This window comes from Chamaea fasciata, unplaced genomic scaffold, assembly GCF_029207755.1.
Source record: "Chamaea fasciata isolate MVZ Bird 193981 ecotype frontalis unplaced genomic scaffold, bChaFas1.0.hap1 SCAF_16, whole genome shotgun sequence".
In the NCBI taxonomy this organism is placed as follows: domain Eukaryota; kingdom Metazoa; phylum Chordata; class Aves; order Passeriformes; family Sylviidae; genus Chamaea; species Chamaea fasciata.
Genome location: NW_027094101.1, coordinates 5,015,453 through 5,036,417, shown reverse-complemented (window position 1 = coordinate 5,036,417; position 20,965 = coordinate 5,015,453). Strand labels below are relative to the sequence as shown.

General features: G+C 44.5%; 1 protein-coding gene across 1 annotated transcript in view; it reads right to left on the bottom strand.

Moving 5' to 3' along the window:
• Positions 1-2,555: 2,555 nt before the first annotated feature.
• FAM20C (FAM20C golgi associated secretory pathway kinase) overlaps positions 2,556-20,965 on the bottom strand; it is a 58,039-nt gene continuing 39,629 nt past the window's right edge. Inside the window, exons 4-10 of the mRNA XM_066197813.1 lie at positions 15,996-16,088; positions 14,105-14,220; positions 6,897-7,077; positions 6,249-6,358; positions 4,696-4,777; positions 4,538-4,597; positions 2,556-3,738 (exon numbers count right to left, since the gene is read on the bottom strand). Of these exons, the coding sequence (XP_066053910.1) occupies positions 3,486-3,738; positions 4,538-4,597; positions 4,696-4,777; positions 6,249-6,358; positions 6,897-7,077; positions 14,105-14,220; positions 15,996-16,088 (895 nt within the window). The 3' untranslated portion in view covers positions 2,556-3,485. The remainder of the gene's footprint in view (positions 3,739-4,537; positions 4,598-4,695; positions 4,778-6,248; positions 6,359-6,896; positions 7,078-14,104; positions 14,221-15,995; positions 16,089-20,965) is intronic.

Below are 20,965 nucleotides of genomic sequence, written 5' to 3'. Positions count from 1 at the left end.
GCCCCTGACAGGCTACCACAGACTTCTCAGTGTGTTAATTGTCTGGGCCCTGCTGCTACACCCATTTTTGAGATTCAGAGACAAACCAATTGAATTCTGACATTTATTTATCTTCCTAGAGGGAATATTTTTGCCTGGTAAATACGTAGGGCTCCTAAAGAGATGTTACACCACGTCATAGTAATCCTCCTCAGTTCCTGGATTACTGACCGAACACACAATGACAGCACTTTCAGGGCGCACATGGCAACCTCCTTTGCCTAAAGGCAAACCCACGAGGTTTCCAGAAGGAATTCAGACCAGCTGTGTCTCAGGGCAATGCAGATGAACCCCAAAAGTGGGGTTTGCCCCTCCCTGGGCAGCACAGAGCCATCCTCAGGGCTGTGTTACCCCAAGAACTGAAAGGCAGAGCCACAAGTTTCACTCCCTAGCTCCAGTTTCCTGTCTCTCCTGCCCACTCGCCCCTACCCACATACAAAAGGAACAGCAGAACAAGGCAGTAACTCTTTTCCCTTCCCAAAAATGTACAAAATGAACATGAGTCAAAGCTCCAGCTGCCTGGCAGCAGGAATGCAAACACACCAGAGCTTCCTGGTGGATACTGAGCAGTAACTCCACAGCCTGTTTAATTAATCATCCCTTCCACCCCTGCAATATCCTCCAGATCAGCAGTGTCCTCAGCTGCCCTGACCTCAGGTGGGGTCTGGACTCAGCTCTTGCCATCCATCTCCTGAGCACCCTGCAGTGAGTTCAGACTTGCACTGCCCACGTGGGGCTCATTCACCCCAGTTTCCCATCAGAGGATGGAACCAAAGAAAGGAAACCTCTCCAGCCTGTGGGCCAGTGTCTCCATCCTTCCAAGGTACTCAAGGTGCATGCCTCATGCCAAAGAAAAGCTTCCCCTTCAGCTTTTCTGGATGCCTAATTTAAGACTAGAAATGAGAAGAATTTTTATAAGCCTAGAAAGCTGTAGCCCAGAGCTTACAAGGGGAAGAATCAAAGTCCAGGAGAAGGAAACTGGAGGCCCTCAGAACTCTTTACAATGTGGCAAGGATTAACAGCCTTTAGTTCTTTATACCCTATACAAACATTACTTACTCCACATTAAGCAACACTTAATCTATAAAAGCACTACTAATTTTGCTCATAGAAATTCAGAACCAGATCCATAACAGTAAGTTCACATCCCTGACAGCACCAGGCAGCCATTTGAAGAGACTTGCAGCTTGAACCACCCTGTCAGCAGCTCCTGACCTACACCCAGCCCTGAAAGAGCCAAGACCTTCACTGAGCTGATCCTCTTTGAACAAAGAAGCTGCCAAGTGCTACTTTCCTAAAGCAAACCAGGTTTGCTGAGCTGATCCCAGCAGCAGAAAGCGGAGCTGCCCTGGGAAGGTGATTCTCTAGCTCCTCTGCTGTCCTGGCACAACTTCATGGTGAGAAAAAGCTGCACCTGCAGGACAACCACAGCCAGGCACTGAAGATAGACCAAGGATAATACCACCCATTCCACCTTTTCATAACCCCATGTCTTGTTTCGGGTTTTGTTGGTTTTTTGGCTAACTGGGAGAGAACATTGCAGTTCCAGTGCTGTGTTGCAGAGGAATCCTTGTCATCATAGGTGGGTGTTCAAAAGTGAAAAAAGCCATGGAATACAACAGAATTTTTCCAAGTTCATGCGCAGTTATACAATTTGAGATACTCCGTTGTCTTTGTATGCCATGTATGTGAGAGCCATGGGAATCTGAAATGGGCAATAAAATACAAATACGTGGTTTTTAGTGATAATATATCAACCTAAGAAGTGAATGAGCCCATGTAGCAGCTTTTTCTCTCATTCATAATTTTAATATGCTGAAATGCCTGCATCTTAGTCTACCTGGCTTTTAAAGTATATGGTTATGAATCCCTGGGAAAAAAAGACATCAAATGAAATAAGTGGCAGCTTTGAATTATAGTTGTGATGAACATTGTCATAATAAATTCTCTCCTCACCCAGAGGAGTGATGAGGGATTCCTGCTGCACCACACCATGTTTTCACAAGTCAAATACAGCCATGTGTTCAATTTATAGCTTGCTTTTGGGCTGAAAGTCTCCACAGATCTTAAACGAAATGCAGCTGAGCATGATTCAAGGCTGTTTGGATAAGAATGCCATGTTTCCAGCTAGTTTAGGCTGAGATTTTCTAGGTTGTGCAAGGGCTTTTGCAGCCCAAGTCAGACGCACTGGTATTTCTAAATCCTCTGGGCAGCCTGTCAAGGCACAATCTTTGAGAGGTGTTGCTCCACAGCTTGTTTCTACAGCTGTAATTGCAAGAGGAAGGGATCCAGAAACGACAGTCAAAACAATGCTTTCACAGGAAAGATTAACCCTTTTCAACACCCCGGCCTTTACTGGCACTGCAGTGTGTGTTAATCACCAATTCCCTGCTCCAGCTCCATTTGCTGCTGCTACAAAAGGGGATGACAACTCCAACAACCACTCCTGGGACACTTGGCTGGTGCACAGGGCTTTGCTCTGAACAAGATGAATGAATCCATTTGGACAAGGCGGCTACACATTTTGCATATCTTTATTGCACTTTTACCACGTTGCAAACAATTCCACAAAAATGCTGCAAAAGTAAGCCTAGAGCTGCCGAAAGCAGCTTTTTACCCATATATGTATATATTTACACAAAACTATCAAAAGCAAAATTGAAAAGCAGCAGCTCAGCTATGATAGTCTAGAAAGATAAGAGCTGCCACCTCCTTATGGACAAATAGTACAACTTGTCATTTTACATCACCTTGTAAAACCAACATTCAAGTATTCCTGTCAAAGCACAATTAGTGAAATTCCCTTCTGGTAACCCCTGTATTTATTATCATTATAATTATTATTATTTTTTGCCTTTTAAAGTTCATAATGCCTTAACCCTTTAAATGCTGAGTAGCTGGGGGAAAATAAGCATTCAATTTAAATAGGATACAGTGGATTAGAGCACTTAAAGGGTTAACACAAAATACTAAGTGGACTGTCACCACAAATAAAGTGTGAGTCACAAAACTATGCTGTCCCTCTTAGTTAAATTTGGAAGGTAGGTCTGGGGTTTCATAGATATACCATATATAAATACAAAATATTAAGTAAAGGCCTCCTTTCTATACAAAAAGGACAGGAGGTGTTTTGCTGTCAGACTGTTGTCTGTCAGTGATTGAGCATTTTATGAATCTTTTCATAATCTCTCTTCAGGAACTAATGAAAAGCATCACATTAGACTTATTTTATTTTTCTTAATGAACTAATCCTTTGCAGAGTCTACGCTTTACCTACTTTGGGAACAATTATATTTCATTTCTGAATTCACTGAATTCACAAAGTGGCATACACAGTCTTTTGCAAGACTTTTTTTTTTTTTTTCCTTCTTGCTGTTGTTTTGTTTCTTTTTCTCCTTTGAATCTTCTTGTAGTCGGCTGGTAAAAAGGTAAGTCTTGCCATTTCACTACCTCTCGGTGGCAACAGTGTTAACATCCATGTTAAAGTCATTTTCAACCACGTTGTCGTACCCATCCTTCTCTATGCAGTCACTGACAGCCTTGAGGACAATCCGCAGCCGCCTGTCCATGGCCTCCAAGTGAGGCTGGTAGAGGATTGGAGCTATTTTATCTTTTAGCAAAGATTCCTTCATCAGGAGACTGAGTTTGTACTCCTCCTTGGCTAGCAGCTGTAATCGCAGATAGGTAGACTTCCTGATTCTAAGAGGAAAAGGAGAAAAAGGAAAAAATTTGCAAATCGGTTATTTCTGTCACTGTTGATCTCAGCAGTGCTAAAAGGCTTACAACCAGAATTAAAATAATGGTGTAAGAGCTTTGTTTTGTGATCTGAAATGACAAGAACCAGGCACTGTCACAGTCCTAATGAACACCTGGCACTGTCACCAAGCCACTGATCTTCCTGGGCCCTTAGAGGTGCAGAGGTTCTGGAGCACAGATCCGTAGGGTAGTGCCGGCAGCTCCCACATCCCTCACCTGGAAAAGCACCAAGCAGAACTGGTGCAGCATTCATAGGGCCATGTCCACCTTGGCAGTGACACGTGTGACACACATGGCACTGAGCAGGGACACGTGTGACAGCAGCAGAGGCTCCTCAGGCTCACCCTGCAGGGCTGCCCAGAGCCTCCACAGACACAGAGCTCACCCTGCAGAGCTGGAACTCTCAGTGTCACCTGTTCCCTCTGAAAACCCTGGCCATGGGTTTTCACCAAGGAAAGCTGTTGAGAAGCATGTGAACAAGCTGGGATTTTGTCACTTGGCTTCCATGGGATGTGTATTTTGTCTTAAATTTTGTCCCAACAGCTCACAGCCATGTTCCTGCAAGGTCCTGATCCCAACAGAGCATTTAATGTGGCAGTGCCAATGCTCAGGGCTGGCTGGGCAGGATCACACCATCTCCTGCTCTCCACAGTGTGCGAGGAAAGATTCACTTGAACATTTTCAGTCCTGTTAGTGGAAACAATAGTACAAACCAGGAAACATCTCCAGAGGGAAAACATACCTGCAGCACTGGTTTAAAGGCACCAATATGGAAAGTTCATCATGGGAATATTTTCCAAACCTATTTAAAGACAAGAGCAAGAATGTAACAAAGGCTGTTTTAAAGACTGACTTTTTTCTTTTTCCTTTAACCCCAGAAAGATTATGAAAGGTGCTTACCCTCTTCCATTATCTAAGTGGATAATAAAAGTTTCGTTTCCAAACTTCTCAAAGGTTTCGTAGTGATGTCGATCCATGTTACCTGTGGAACAAAGAGAAGAAAAAAGACCATTCTCACTCTGGCTTGAGCCTGCAGGTCAGGGCAATGCAAGAGCCCAGTGCTCCCCAAAAACAATGGCTGGGTAGAGCAGAGAAAGCAGCAAACCTGCTGAGCTCATTTGCTCCTACTGTGGATATCCCAAAGTGTGTGATAGTGGAAGTGTAGTTAAGCCTCTGGCAGCTTTTGAAATTCTCTGTGGCTTTTACACTGAAGCTCAGAAGGGCCCATCAGGAGACAAAGCCAAACTTCCCACCCTCCAGCAGCCCCTCCTGGGATCCAGCACAGAAATCCCTCTCCAGCACAGCAGCATCACAGCTCTCTGGGGAGCCTGGTCACCTGTAGGGTTGCTGTGTCCTGAGCCACCAGAGCTTCCCTCCCTGGTGGCAGGGAGCCCTGCTGCTGCAGCCTGGGGTCAGTGGGGCATGTGAAGCACACACGGTACATGTGACACGTGCAAGGCTTTGCTCAGGGAGGAGAAAATGCCTGCTTTGAGCAGGGGTGTTAATCCTGATCACTTTGTTAATACTGCCTCCAGCTCTCTGAACTCCAACCTGGTTTTCCTCTGGTAAGAACTTTGGCCCAGCTGCTGACTGCCTGGGAAGCCAGAACAGCACCACGGCTGTGAGATTTGGATCAGGATGGTGCTGGTCTGCACAGCTCTCCCTGTGCAAGCTGCTTTTTAAGGTCAATGTGCAGAGCAGTGCTGCCAAGCTAGGAATTTTGTCTCCATGGCAGGGGTCTAGAGCTACTTATAGATGCCACATGTGGCTCCTGAGCTGTCACCTGGCCTCTCCTGCTGCAGCCTAGTGCAAGAATCTCAGTGGGGGCAATGGCACAGGATGTGTCCATGCTGGTATGTGCCCAAGGTTGGCAATTTAGAGGTGTATTTGCTGCAGCAGGAAAGGTTTCATATGAGAATGAGAATTAGGCTTGGAATGGGTCACCGTTACCTGGTTGTAAATAACTGAGATCAGGTTACACAAACAGAAAATTTCCTGATGCAATCCACAGCTGCCTTTGTGACAAAGCAATGCCTCTTCCCCCCCACCCCGACATTTTATAGAGAAGCAGCAGAGAACACTCCTGCAGGATGAAAACAAAGCACCAGTAATGAGTAGTCCTTGCCTGTGCGTCCAGGACCCATATATTACAGGGGTAAAGCACTCACTAAAGCAAACTGTGAAGCCCTTCACTGGTGTGAAGGAGACTGGCCTGACCTGCATTCATCATCACTCTGCATTTCTGAACATCTTTGTTCCTTTAATCTGCACTGATGGGAATACATAACCATATAAATCTGCATTTTCTCCTAATCATCTAGAACAGCACATACAGTAAATGCAGTTTCAGCCATGCTTTAGCAAACTGCTGAGCTGTGCAGAGCAGCGCAGAAAGAAATGCTTCTTATTCCAATTAAATGTTGCATTTAATTTTTGAAAGAGATGAAACATACCCATTAGGAAATCAAAAACTGTCATATCCATTATATCCAGAATTCTGGTCCCACTGTCATATGGGGGTGTTTGTTTAACCTCTTCACAATAATCTGGATCAACTTCCCATCTGGAAAAGGCAATATTTTGATATTTAATGTGACGTAGAAAGCTTACTGAAAATGACAAAAAAATGTTATTTGGCAAAGATCTACTTGTATCGTGTTCGATTGAGGGCAGGGTCAGGTAGAGGCAGCAAATTCCAGCAATGCAGACAAGCAAGGAAGATTGTGACTGATGAAAAAGGAAGAAAATCACAAGACTGAAAACTGTCTGGCCAGTAGCTCCAGGATTTAGGAGACCAGCTGCACCATCAGTCATAAGGTGCAAACATCCGAGACTTGTTTAGGGCTGCTGAAAGCAGTGAATCTTTCTCCCTCTGACAGGACTTAGACAGGTCCCCTTGCATCCTGTCAATGCCACTGGAGGTGTCTGTCCCATGAGGGAACTGTGCCACTGAAGGTCCTTTTGGATTCAGGGCCATAAACTGGAGCTCCTGGCACGTGAAGTGCCCTGTCCCTGCCCTGGGAAAACCCAGCTGCTGTCCTGAGGCCAGGGCCTGGGTGATTTCCCTGCCACCCTGTGCAGCTTTGCTCACCACTACTCACTCTGCTTTCTTGCGCTTGTGGTAGGAACGCCTCCAAGGGTTTCTCCAGGTTTTCCTTTTTGCTAATGACAAATCAGGCAGGAAAGCAGCCAGGGACCCTTCGATCTGGTCTGGTTTCCCACACAGGGCGTGCTCTGTTGAGCAGTAGTAGGAGCATTCCCCATAGAAGCAGATGTTGTTGGCTGGCAAAGAAAAGAAAAGAGCTTTAAAGCCTACCCTTAAATTAGTACTGAAAATTTATAAAAGCACTGATGTATGTAAGAGTAGAAATAAATCCAAACCCGTTACCACACATAGTTTTCCTCCACTGAAACCACTAGAAAGACATTGATTTCAGTGGCTGGGATCACGCCCTGTGCTAAGCTCTTTGTGACTATTTCCAGTCTATTTATATTCCCCAAACCTATTTTTTTTTAATCCTGTCCTTTCTCCTTTCATTTTCCCAGACTGATACATTCCTTGGGAGCTATTTGCTACCCCAGGCTGGAACCCCAAACCCCACAGCTGAACAAGTGGCATGTGCCCAAAATTAAGTCACTTCTCAAAATCTTGGCTCGTTTCTTTAAGAACAGAGAACACTTCATTCATCTCCTTGCTGGTATGAGAAGAACTGGCAGTTTTTGCAAGGAGAATTATTTCCCATCAAGAGTCCTGCGGGGGTGTGTGTGGAAGGTGGAAATAGCTCGGACGTAACGCTGTCAGCACACATCTCAAACACAAATTCCTTCCTCCACACCTCACGTTACTCCAACAACCACAGAGAAAAGAATCTGCAGCAGGTTTTTTGGACCGTGTGTTACCTTGAAAACCTCCCCAGAACTTCCACCACATATTTCTGTACCAACAGGAACACCCACCCCTTTCCAAGAACACCCTGCCCATGGGAATTCACTGAAGGTAAGAGAGCAGCTGACCCCCAAAGCCCACCAGTGCTGGACTGTGAACAGCAACAGGAGCACACTGCTGCTCTTGCCAGTGTGCTACAACTCAGGTGACATTGCTTTATGCACATAAAATGTCATCAGACGAAGACTGTGCCCTTTCCTCACGGTAATGCGTGAAGCTGAGAAGTCACATTGCTTCCTAATTCCCCATAAGGCCTCTAAATTCAAATATTGTTTCTGAGCTCCTCTCCCTCTGGGCAGGCTCAGTGTAAATGAGGCAGGAAGGGCTGGGAGTAGCGGGAGGTGATTCCCTGCCTGCCACAGGAAGGTAAGTGGTGGGTTGGCACGGCAGTGATGCCCTGCAGCACATGGCCCTGCACGTCACTGTGACATCCCCCAGCCCAAAGCTGCACACAGCTGAGTGCCCAGGGGAGATGGTGAGCCAGGACAGGGGACAACTCTGGGCATGACAGGAGGGAGGGAGGAACAGAGCAAGGAGGTGTGTTTGAAAAAGAAGTAGGGGAACATGGAACAGCAAAAAGGTGTCATGATGCTTTTGATTAATTAGCTGCATTATCTGGGGCTGGCTGTTAAACCATGGAATTATTCCAAATGACCACACTATAATGGCTGATGTGTTGCTACTTGACAATCTGTCCCAGTTTCCCACTGATGTCCAACTTTCTCTGTTGATGGTCACCTGAGTTGTCCATGAAGCTGTGATTACTTTAAGACAGCCTTTGTGCATCACTCTGCTGTTACTGACTCACAAGGGCCATGCTCAAGAACAACTAACCAAACTGTATATTCATATTCACAGGGTTGGATCATAGCAGTTAAATACATCCTGGCTAAGTCCAGAAATATTTACTCTTTGGCTTGTTGACAGTTACTCAAGGAAAAGAAAAGTACTTTAGGGAAAAGGAAGAACAGAAATTACAAAAGGAAGGAAGGAAGGAAGGAAGGAAGGAAGGAAGGAAGGAAGGAAGGAAGGAAGGAAGGAAGGAAGGAAGGAAGGAAGGAAGGAAGGAAGGAAGGAAGGAAGGAAGGAAGGAAGGAAGGAAGGAAGGAAGGAAGGAAGGAAGGGGATCACCCAACATATCTGTACTTCTGGGTTTGCAATTTGAGTGTTTTACCAAGCAGAATATCCTCTCTCAAAAATTGTGTTTCTGCTGATTTGAAGCTGCAGTGGGGCTTGGGCTTCAATTCAGCTGTCTCAGCATCACCCCCTCATCTGTGGAGAGAGGGAACCATGCAGATTTGTCTTGACTGCCTGAGATAACTTATCTTCCAGGGTTTCTGTGACCTGACTTCCACCTGGCAGCAGGAAGTCAGTGTTCATTTATCTCCTGCGGGATCAGTTTTGTAAAGAGCAAAAAGGCCCACAAATGCACCCCACACCATCACAGCCTCTGCTGCTCGCTATGTAAATCTGACCTTTCAAGGAAAAGGAGTTGTATTAAACACAGCATTTTGCTCACTGGGAAGATAAATACTCTGTTTAATAGTTTGCTTCTGTATTCAGCTTCGGGAACAATGAAACCCTGCTCTGTATTGTAACAAAAGCAACTGGGGCAAATCACTTGGCAGTAATCACACACTGGTATCCAGGTAAACCTTGAGGAGAGCTGGGGGCTCTGCCAGTGCTGGTGTTTGCTGCTGCAGGGCTGTGCAGTGAGCGCGTGTGCTCTGCACCATGCCAGCCACTCATCCCACTCATTCCTGCCAGGACCCTCCAGCTACTGATCCCCCACAGAGCCCCATTGCCTGCTCCAGTCCTGACCAATGCCAAGATGTGTCCAGTCAGTAAGACAGTGAACTTGCAGTAAAACCACAAGTATTTTTCTCACTGACAAGTTACATCCAATGTAACAAATCCTTTTCTGCCAGCAGTTATGCTCCCCATGGGCTCAGACCTGTGGTACCTGCTCCCTGCAGCTCCTGTTCAGTTCCTGGGGATAGTGAAGGTGAAAGGATGCTGGATCTCAAGCTACTGCTAAAGGAATTAACTGCCTTGATTGATAGAGAATAGACATCTTATTATGTCTGCCCTAGTCCTTACATACCAGCAGTAAGATGAAGCAGCCTGAATTATCTGGGGAAACATTCATTTTTAAGGTTTCTTAAAAATGTAGGGGGAAAAAAAAGAGGCACCAAATATAGAAAACCACAGTTCTCATTTAAGACTTCAAGGTGCTGCAGCAAGGCTCTTTGAAACCTAAGTAGGTGACCCACATTCTGCACAGCAGGCTGAGGGTGAAATTCCAGCTAGAGACACAAGCCCAGCGCTTCGTGGCAATCCCACGCTGAGAGCAGGGTTTGGCTTTCTGAAAATGAGAGAGAAAGGGGAGACGAGCTCCCTGCTGGAGCACAGTCCTTCTCCTCTCATTAAAATTCCCCAAACCATATGTTCCTCTCACCAGATAAAGGTGTTTCTGCATAAGTACACCTGCAAAAGGAGCAACAGCCAGGAATTTGTGCTCCTGCAGGGCAGGCAGGAACGGCAACAGCAGCAGAGCCGGCAAACCAGACAGGGAGGGATGTTTATCCATGCTGGAGTGTTCAGATGCTGTGCATTTTCAACATGCAAACCCCTTCTTTGCTATAAACCAAAATTGTTTCCCCAAAGCACCAGAAAGGCAAGAGAAGCCCATGCTGCAGTGTCTGATTTTCATTATCTGAGGAGGAATGGATGTGATTCCTAATGAAATACAGGCAAAAATCATGGTCTGGTGATCGAAACTCCAACTAATTACAATTAAGAAGCAGAGTGTCTGTGTACTCATCTGCACATTCTCTGCATCCTCCTGATAGCTGAACAATAGTTCTTCTCAGGAAGAAAAGGAACAAGGGGGGATACCTTAAAGCAAATTGCTTGGCAGAACAGTTCTTTTATTCAGCTTTACATGACTGTTAATAGAGGACATTTAGCAAGCCTGTGCAATTGCAGTACTGGGAAAAATCCTGAATATTTACTACAGCAATGCATGAAAAGTTCTTTCATTTACCTGCTCAAAATAATAGGCAATTCAGATCTGCTATTGTATGCTGAGAGGGAAAAAAATCCATAATCCCTTGGAATTGGTTAATATGAACAAAAACATAGTGCTTACTAGCTGTGTAACATTGATTTCTTTAAGCTGCTGCCTCAATTACTTCCAAAATGAAGGCTGACATCATTAATATGTCTCTTTTTTCCCTAGCAAATTACCATTCATTTGTAAGAGTAGCAGGGCTACTGCAGTCTGCCCTGCTGCAAAGGACGTAAAATTAATTTAAATAATTACTGACCTAATTCCATTTCTCATGTTTAAGTCCAAACTGCCTGAAAGTGCACTTTTCTGCAATCTGCTTTCTCTCTGAGTGCAGCCTAATGCATCCACTGACCTGCCTGCTCGCAGCCATTGTCACTTTTCCACGGCAGCAGGGATGCTGCTCAGCACTGTGCTCTGAAGCTGCCTGGGGCTCCCTGGCCCCGATTTCCACGCCTGATGGGACAAAGGAGGTGGCCCAGGAGTGGAAATTCACTGAGGTTTCTTCCAACACATCCCCACACTGCTCTGCGAGATAACACGTGCTTGGACAATGCTCCTGGTGGGATCCTTGGGGTGTCCTGTGCAGGGCCAGGAGCTGATGGACCCCTTCCAACTCAGTTTATTCCATGATCCTGTGACTGCTGAGTATCATCAATAATCCCCCTCTGAGGGTGCAAACCACGGGCTCCCAGCCCGAGGGGAACATCTCCCAGTAAAGTCAATTTCACTTAGTGCTCGTTTGATTTTAAGAACTGTGTATGTGTGCGTGGAGAGGGATGTTCTGCCAGCAGGCACCAAGTGTCCCCAGGACCATTAATTGTCACTGAGCACTGCTGGGGATGGAGATGCAGTGACAGAGGCACCTGAAAGGGAGTCCCAGAGGGCTCTCTATGGGCTTGTGCTGGTGGCCAGCCTGGTTTGTGTGTGCACCAAGAGGTCACACCTCAATTTCCCACCTTTGGAGGCAGCTGTCCCTCAAAGCCAGCTGGCTCAGCTGCCCTTCATCTGCCAGAGGGGCCAGTCAGCCCCTGAGCCTTCCCCAAGCTCCTTATTCCCTCTTCATCCTCACCCCCCAGACCACGAGTCTCACCCCAGCACCTCCCTCTTCTCTTCCTTCCCTGCCCTCAATCTGCTGCCTGAGCTGCCTGCTGGGCTTGTGCAAGTTGTTTCTAAAAGCTTAATTTAGGATCTTTGTTATTTTTTCATTAATTAATGTCTGCCTTTTAAGGTCAGTATGAAATACAAGACAGAGGTTGGGCATATGTTAATGAGAATGTGATTAATTAAACCGGGGACTTGTAGGGAAGAACTCCGACAAGTAACCAACATGATTTAACCAAAGTATATTGATTCAGGAAATGTAAAGTGGAAAGAAAAATTAATTGCTTCAGCATTTTATTCTCCAGAAAAGCCCGATTCATAGTAATCAAATATTTTAATTGAATTTATCTGAGACCTCTAAATAAATTTGAATAAAGGATTATGCTTCGATGTCTGGAATTTCATAATGGCAAGATAAAGATCTTCATCTGAACTGGCAGCCTTAACTCTGTATTTCCCTGCTCTGGCTGCTGTAAGCTGCTCAGTACCTGAGAACAGTTTTGCAATTCTTAGAAATCATTCAAATTCACCCCTAAGTCTTGAAATATAACCTAGGGAGCCTCAAAGTTAAGCAAATCTACTAATCCACATCTTACTTGCCAAAATAGGAATAAAATGGCTTCTGTTTAAAGTGAGCCAAAGCACCCTGTGCACAGTCAAAAGATTTTTTTGCCATTTTTTCTGCATATTTACCTACAAAAATCAAGCAAAAAAAAAAAACAAACCCAACAAAAAAAACCCCCAAAAGCATAGAGAGACAAAGAGGGAGGGAAAGCAACCAAGGCAAATGCAGAAAGGTGTCTCCAGCAGGTTTGGTGAACATATATTGTCACCATAACTGTGCATGTAAAATTGGAGTGCTCATAATCCTGGGTAAAATGAAACCTCCTGCAATTATGTAATGTATTTTACAAGTGAAGCTCCTGGAATACATAACTGTCTGCTCAACTGTGTCCTGCAGAGCTGAACATAAATATGAAGCTAAAAATAACAGCCGTAATAATGACTTTATTGGGGATCAGAAAAGTGTGATAAAGATTTTAAGAGCAAAAGCTTGGCAATGACAGGGCTCTGGTTTCTAGCTAACAGCAATAGTTGCAGCTACATTGAGAGAAACTGTAATTAAGTCTTTGGATCTCGACTTTAGGGACCTGGGATAAACAGCTTCCGGCCAATCACACACAGAGCAAGGGAGAGATCTCCAGAGGTTTCTGCTCCAGATTGCCTCTTACACAAGTCACAGCAAAGCACACTTGCACACAGCTGAAACACTATGAGTTAAGCTACTGGAACACAGCACTGTGCTTTAAACTGAACCTATAATCTATAAATTCTATATGTAAGAACAAGCTTAAACATTACTTCTGTGCCTTAACTCAGAGTCTTCATTCCTCCATCTCAGCATCCCAGATGTTAAACAGAGATGCTGCCACTTTTTCCCACCTTTTGCCCACTTTCCCCTATTCTAGTTGTATATTCTGGTGAGCAGGATAGGGTTTTATCCTGTGCTTGTAAAATTCCCACCCTGTGGAGCTCCATTCTTAACTAGGTCCACAAAATGTGAAAGACTGAAGAGTAAGAGAGAGTGGTATCAGCTTCTGGGTCAGCTTTCGAAGCAAGTGTGAGGACTGGGATCAATTCAGGTTGCTTCTAGCCCAACAGAGAATTTGAGCTGGAAGCAGGATATATTACACATCTATTTCCTGATGTTTTGTCCAAACACCTGTTGTAATAAAACCTGAATGGCTCTGAGAAATTAGGTTTGGTCCTCCAGTCTAACCCAGAAATAAATGCATCTGACCAACAGAAGTGACAGATCACATTGCAGTGGGGGAAAAAAAAAAAAACCAACCCTGAATAACTAATGGGCTGGGTAATAAGGTTTTGGGTAAACTGAAAGCACCAGAAAAAAAAGCCTTAGAAATCGTTCTACATAAAACATTTGTTGAATACATTGCTTTGGCGAACATAAAAGCCTCTCTCTGCAGATAATTTGTCAAGGGGAAAAGGCACTCAACTCAAAACAATAAAGTCTTCTTTGCAAGCTGTGTCTCTACATTTATTTTTATTCAAAGGTCTAGAAGACAGTTTTATTAGAAATATCTGAGCAATTAAGCAATCTACACATCGTTTCCTTAAGTACGTGTTTCAGCAGGGTAGAGAGAATAGAGTGCTATTTCCAGGACTACCTGGTGAGATGAAAAATGTTCTCCAGAGCTTCTTGTCACGGGTAACATCTCGTATTTCCCTCGTCATGTTCACCAGCCTGCCCGCGACCGGGGGCACGCGCCGGAAATCCAGGATCCTGCAGGAGGGGGACAGGACAGGGTTTATGTAAAGGATTAAAATGTAATGATAGTTATAGGCTTTGGGAAGCTTCATTACACTCTGAAGGCACATTTATCTGTGGTCTTTAAGGAGTATAAAGCCCATCAACTTTACACTGGATAATTCCTCATATAATGTATTACAAAATATGTCCTGAATACGATGAGCTCCACATTGCCTACATAGTGTGGAGTAAAATACAAGGAAAGTATGGAGGGTACGTTTCCATGATAAAAACGAAGATACAAATGATTCCAAAAACCAGAGACAGCAAAAAATTTATTTTTTTTTACTTCATGATTGTCATGACATGCATTTTGCTCACCAGTTTTTTTAAGTGACTTGGGGAATGGGATTTCAGCCTCTTTCTTCCATAAACACCATGTAATTCTTTTTCTGACAGCCTTAGTATGTGTTTGATTTATTTCCTTCTGCTCCTCTCTGTTTTAATACCCTTATACCAACCTAAACAATCTCCCTGAGACCAAAAATCTTCCCACGGGCAAAGGCTGGGAGAAGAGCCTCTCCCTACCCCAAACTCCCCCGCCTTCACAGATTATAAAAACCTCCCCACCAAGCACTGCTATTAGATACAGTAAAAGAGCAAAGACCCCATACAAAGTCTCCCCATAGGCAGGATTTTTATATCCACTGTCTGCTGTTCAGATTTTCTACACTGGGCAGCAACTGCTTTTCCTGCTTAGTGTGTGGATATTTAACATACCCCCCGTAGGAACTCCACTGATGGGTTTTTTTACAGCACCATCTGCTTAAGACAGCAATATCAAATATAAAGCAGAAGGGATCAACACCAAGGTCAACGGCAATAAAATAGAGAAGATCCCTGAAGGATCTGATCAGGATTGGCTCTTACTGGCAAACCTACCCTGTGCCCCCCACCGAGATGTTCCCATAATCCCAGCCATCATCCCAGAAGGCAGCAATGCCACACACACCCCCAAATAACTTGTGGCCCCAAAGCTTTGTGCTTTTGAAAGTGTGGCCCCAAAGCTCTGTGCTTTTGAAAGGATGTTTCTTGGCCTCTCACAGTGTGAAAGACGCCTCAGTGAAATGCCATTGTTTCCAGACATGCTGCTAATTACTAGTTAGTAATTCCCACCCCTGATCTGGACAGGCAGGGCAGGCTGCAGTCTCGGGGTATACCCCATTCCCTACACTAACTCTGGAGGGGGGACATTTTCAGCAACAGGAGCATGAGATGACCACCACTGCCCTCTCCTTCCCACTGACTTGTGGCCTAAATGCTCCTGATACGGGACAGTCACAGCTTTTTGCTGTGAAACCAGAACACCCTTCCATCTCAATTACTCCTCTCTGAATACTCACACCATTCCCCGTGTCTCCTTGTGTCTCCTTTGGATCTCTGCGCCCTGGAGCTAATTGGGGTGAGCCAGCCTCCTCTCACACTAATGTGACACAATCCTTGGGAGAAGGGTCCTCTCCATTTGTACTTCAAGATCAGAGGGGAAACTAATTTCTCAGCCTCTCTTCAGTACAACATCTCTTTCTTTTTGAGAATTACTTATTGCCAGGTTTCTCATTCCCAAAGTCTCATTTCCTAATTATTAACTTACTCTTTCATGATCTACCATTTCATTTATTCATGGCATTTGCCCACCTTTGTTCCACTTTCCCCTTAAAAAAAATCAGTTACAGTTAGAGGAATGGCCAAGTGCAGCAACTTATCACGATATTTCCCCTTTTCTTTTAATGCAAATCCGTTCTACTTGCCTGTCCAGATGAAATGCTGCTATTTCTGCATTATGCCTCTCATAGTCTGAGAAGTAAAAAAAGTCAGGTGGGGTTTCTTGTTCTCTGGTTTGCCTGCAAAGGAAAACAAGGGAAGTGTTTTAATGAAGGGCTAGCATTCCTAAGGAGCAGTGCTCACTCATCAGCATGCTGTTCAAGAGTTCAGTATTGTTTGCTTAATGGAAGACCTTTAAATACCTCATTTGTGCATTATTTGCCATGCAGCCTTCATTTTATCTTCTTTCTTAAACTACTCTAACGAAAAAATAGGAATTCAAGATTTGTGCAGGCAGTGTGCTGTCACAAAGCTGTTCCACTCCAAACTCTCGCTCTATTTAACAAGATCTGTTTTATCACTCTCAAACATTTCATTAGCGATAGCGGTGAAGACAATGTCATTTCATTAAATTATCATTAACTGCAATTATGAAATTTCCAAAAGTAATAACATTTTGCTTTCATCTCTGGCAGCCATGCAGCTCCCATCGAGAATATGCCTCTCCCTTTGTATTATTGAGAGCCAAAAGTGACATGTTTTTCTCATTTCAGAAGGAATGGGATCATTGCAGTTTGATGGCCACGACACTTGTCATGTTTCAAAGAACATTAACAAGACTGTGCTTGAGAGAGAGGATGCAGAATTTGTTGTTTCTTCAGTTTAAGAACCAATAAAAATGTAGTTCTGATAGAAAGGCTGGAAATAGGAAGGCTAAAGCTTCCACATCACTGTACATGGAAAATACAAAGCTCTGGGGAAGAGAGGAGCAAATCTCTGTCTCACTTCAGGCAACTTCCAGTCCTTTTGGAAGGAGCATAACTCAAACAGCTGACCAGTGCAATGTCTGGGTCTCACCTCAACCTGTTTTGAAGTCCTCAGAGGGAGATAAGCACAGCAAAGCTGCCTGCAGAGCATCTGCAAGGGAGGACAGCTCTCCAGAAGAGGAGAACAAAGCTCTTTATCACTCCCGGTGTCACAGGTGGCCCAGCTGACAGCTCATGTGTCACCCGTGCTGCCTGCTGGCAATTAAAGACAGCTCCTGAACAGGGACCTTGCGCATGAGAGGCTTTGGGGTGCTGCTGGAGCAAAGCTCAAACCTCCACTGAAGTCCTAATTTTGGGTTTGTTGGGGACCTGAAGCTGTGTCCACCCACCACCGTGACTACCAGAGCTGCTGTCTGCCCACAGACCCACCCAGGGCTCTCCAAGCTGCTGGAGAAACCAGTTAAGTCTCGTGGTTTTTGGCTGTGTGAAGAATTTGCTGTGCACCCAGCAGGGTTTAAAAGCCTGATATCCTTTTTCAGACATTCTTTTTTAGATTCACATCTTGGCAAGGTACTGCATCTTGCCCTAAATGATGAACAACATCAAGGTATTTGTCTTGTGTCCAATAGAACTCAAGGTCAGAGTGGCCTTATACACCCCAGGGGTGCTCTGGCAAAACAGCACTGACCACAGCAGTGGTCATGGAGGTGGCCAACACTTGGCAGAAGTCCTGCTAGGGAGCTGCTGTGGCCACAGAGGGTTCACAAGGACACAAAAACGACTCACAAGGACAAAGGGTTCACAAGGACATCTGCTGAAAGTGAGCCTGCCACAAAGTAAGAAGTGGTATTTTGCTTTGTCTCCATTAGAAATGCAAAAGGGCAAGAAGTACGCCCACAAAGAGGAACAGGGGAGAGCAGAACCTCTGGCACATCACATAATGCACTAAGCAGTCAAGACAAGAGTTAGGAGAGCTGCAACGTCACTGTGCACATTCCCCTAAAAAATGAAGGAATGAGCCCTGAATATGAATTCAAAGGAAGAAGATTAACCTATTTCTGCTGGAGATAAAATTACATATCTGAATGTAACCTTCCCTCCTCTCCAGCTTTTAAAAGAGTTGATTTCTTCAACAAATCCTCACCCCAAGATTTCACAAACTTTACGCACATCAAGCACGGCTGATAAGGTGCAGAAAATATTCCTAATTAGCTAATCAATGCCATCTGCTTTTATCACTCAGACAAAAAAAAAAAAAAACAAACAAAAAAAAAAAACAAAAAAACCTGTTCCTTTATGACAAAATCTTGCTCCAGAAAATGAGACTTAGCTGAGGGCTGGATCTCAGCCTTGCCCCAGCCCAGCCCCTGCTCCCTCTCACTGTTCCCTGTGCCCCCTGCCACCCAAGGCAATGGCTGCGGGTATTTTTCACTTGGGAGTAAGTACAGCTGTCCTGCAGGCTCAGGTTTGTTTGTACATATTTTTTCTGCTGTCATCATGTATTATTAAGTGGTAGCACACCCTTCTAAGAAAGACAAGAAATGGATTGCCCTAAACCCTTCAAAAATGGACACCAAACCCACAGCGCAATCTAGACAATGGAAATATCAGTATTTTTTGAACCTGATGACACATCATGAAACAAACTCCCAAGTTTCTTCAGTGTTTAAGGTGCTTCCCTCTACAAAAACCACTCTCCAGCCACTTTCCACATGGTCCATGCCCCTGTCCAACACAAAATACTGCGTCATTCAGAAAGTAGACTGGAAGGACCCCCTCAAGGTGCTTTACATCCCTCATACTCCTCTGCAGAACTCTCCAGAACAAAGATGTAGCAGATCCAAACACAAAACCTTCTCCTGAAATAACCTTGAAATATCCTTTGTGCTGACTTTCTCCAATCTTCTAGGGATAAAACAGAAACCTGGTTCCTTGGATCTGACATTACCTAGACAGATTTTTATTCAAGCAGACCGTTATTTTTAATTTGATGTCTGCAGCAGTACCTGAAGAGGTTCCTTGGGAATTCCCCAGGCAGAGCAAGCTGCCATACCACCAGCAAACACTAACATGTGTGTGGACCGTAGCCCAAAATTCACAACTGAACTTATAAAGCCACATGAGTCTAACAGAGCTTTGAACCAATGCCATTAACAGGCTGATAATCAGAATGGCTTCAAGTGTTTTCATCATAATCTAAAATTTTTAATTTATCCAACTGTGTTGATACATAATTTTATTTTATCCATGTTAAAAATTGCCTTTTTTTTTTAACTGTCCACAATCTAATCAAGTCTGTTTATTGCTAATTCTTCTAATGGTCTATTCTGATGTAAAAATATAGAGAGGTGGAAGATCAAACTACTCTCAGCAAATCCAGTCAGTTACTTCAGCTTCAGATCATGGCAACTGGTCTTCAGCCCCTAAGTGACAGGCTGGGAAAGGGGAATGAACTCCCAGACCCTTCCAGGTCAAGTAAAACATCTTTTGAAACAACACTGTAACTCATCCACCCCACAGCATGTTTTAAATCAGAACTGCATTTCAAAAGAAAAAAAACCCCTCACCCCCTACCTACAAGTTAGTTTGGTTTTATCACCTGATGGTTATTGAAGGTTATTGTCTAATAAAATGACACATATAATGAGACACTTGAGCAGAGAGACCAACAAGCAGAACCCTCTGCAGCAGCACATGCTTCAGGAGGACAATGAATTCCAGCCTGAGCTCCTCAGTGCCCAGCAGTGCCACCCCACACCGAGCAGGGACAGGTTCTGCGCAGGTTGCAGACGGTGGGAGAGGATTTCTGGCAGCAGCTCTTATTTTGCAAACAGTTGGAATCTGGTGATCCTCTCTTTGGAGAAGGATTTGGCAGATATTTATAACGGCAGGCTTGGAAGCTCTGGAGGAGAGACAGATGGAGGTCTGTTGATACTGCACACAGTTAAAAATTACACAGTGGCACCAGCCCAATTACAGCATGAGGAAAAGACAAATCAGCATGGTAACACGTGTAGGGAAGGGATCAGAACTAAGGGGAAATCAAAGCCCATGAAGATTTTCCCACCACGGAACAACTCAGAAAAAAAAACAAACTAGGAAGCAAAGAATGATTTTAAACAGGACAGGGACACGATTGTGTTGACACAAGACAAGATGCAACTGTGATCTGATCTGGTGGCTGTAGAAGTGAGTCATGTTTACAAACAGAAGAGAGAAAGCTTCTCTGATAAATGAACAGTCATGAATGAATTTGGTGAGTCAGCTCCATTCTAGCTATGGTTGGGACCTGGTTTGGTGTTCAGTAGTATTTGGAGAAATTAACACAGTGATTTGTATTCAGAAATAATTGTAAAGTCTCAAGATTCTCTTCAATGTTTCTGTAAACTTTTAAAAATATTTTTTCCAATTACTTGGTACCCCAGCCTCAACAATAATAACTTCTCAGGAGTTTTCTTTTAGCTGTTCATGAACCAAATCACCACAGGGTGACCGCAGACTTGCAGACTCTACAAACTCTCTGGTATTTCAGAAAACAGTAATATAAAAACCAAACCTTTAGCCTGGAAATCTGTATTTAGTTTCCAGGATCACTTGCATACACCTGCCTAAACTACCAGGATTAATACCCACCAGGGCCGCGCATTACTCGAAAGAATCCCGCTCAGTGCCAGACTTCCTCTGCTCTGGAGGGGTTCTATTATCTGTAGAGCAGCCAGAAAGCCAGAAAAGAGGGCAAAGAGCCCAACGTGAGCTAAGTGTTATCCTGACAGACACATGCTGTCCTCCCATGCTGCAGCCCAGAGACGTCTCGGAGACACCTCTTGTGTCAGACCCACGTCCCTGAACTAATGAGAGGAAGTGGTGGCTGGAAAAGAGCTCCTTTCAGGTTACCCTCGTGTCCTGACACATAATCAGGGGAATCAGCCGCTGGGATTAGGGATGATTAGGGGCTTTGCTGCAGCAGGGAGCAGGTTTGCTTGGGTCAGGCCATTTTGCAGACAGAGAGAGCCCCGTGCCTGACCCAGCCAGGGGAATTGGGCAGCAGCAAACTCACTAAGAGATATAAACCAGTGAGGCTTTGTAATTGCATTGGCAAGGACAGGACTAACACTGATAAAAGCATAATTTGGCTATCGGAACAGGTAAGAGGAGATTAACTGGGTCGACAGCTATAGGTTGCTATTCTT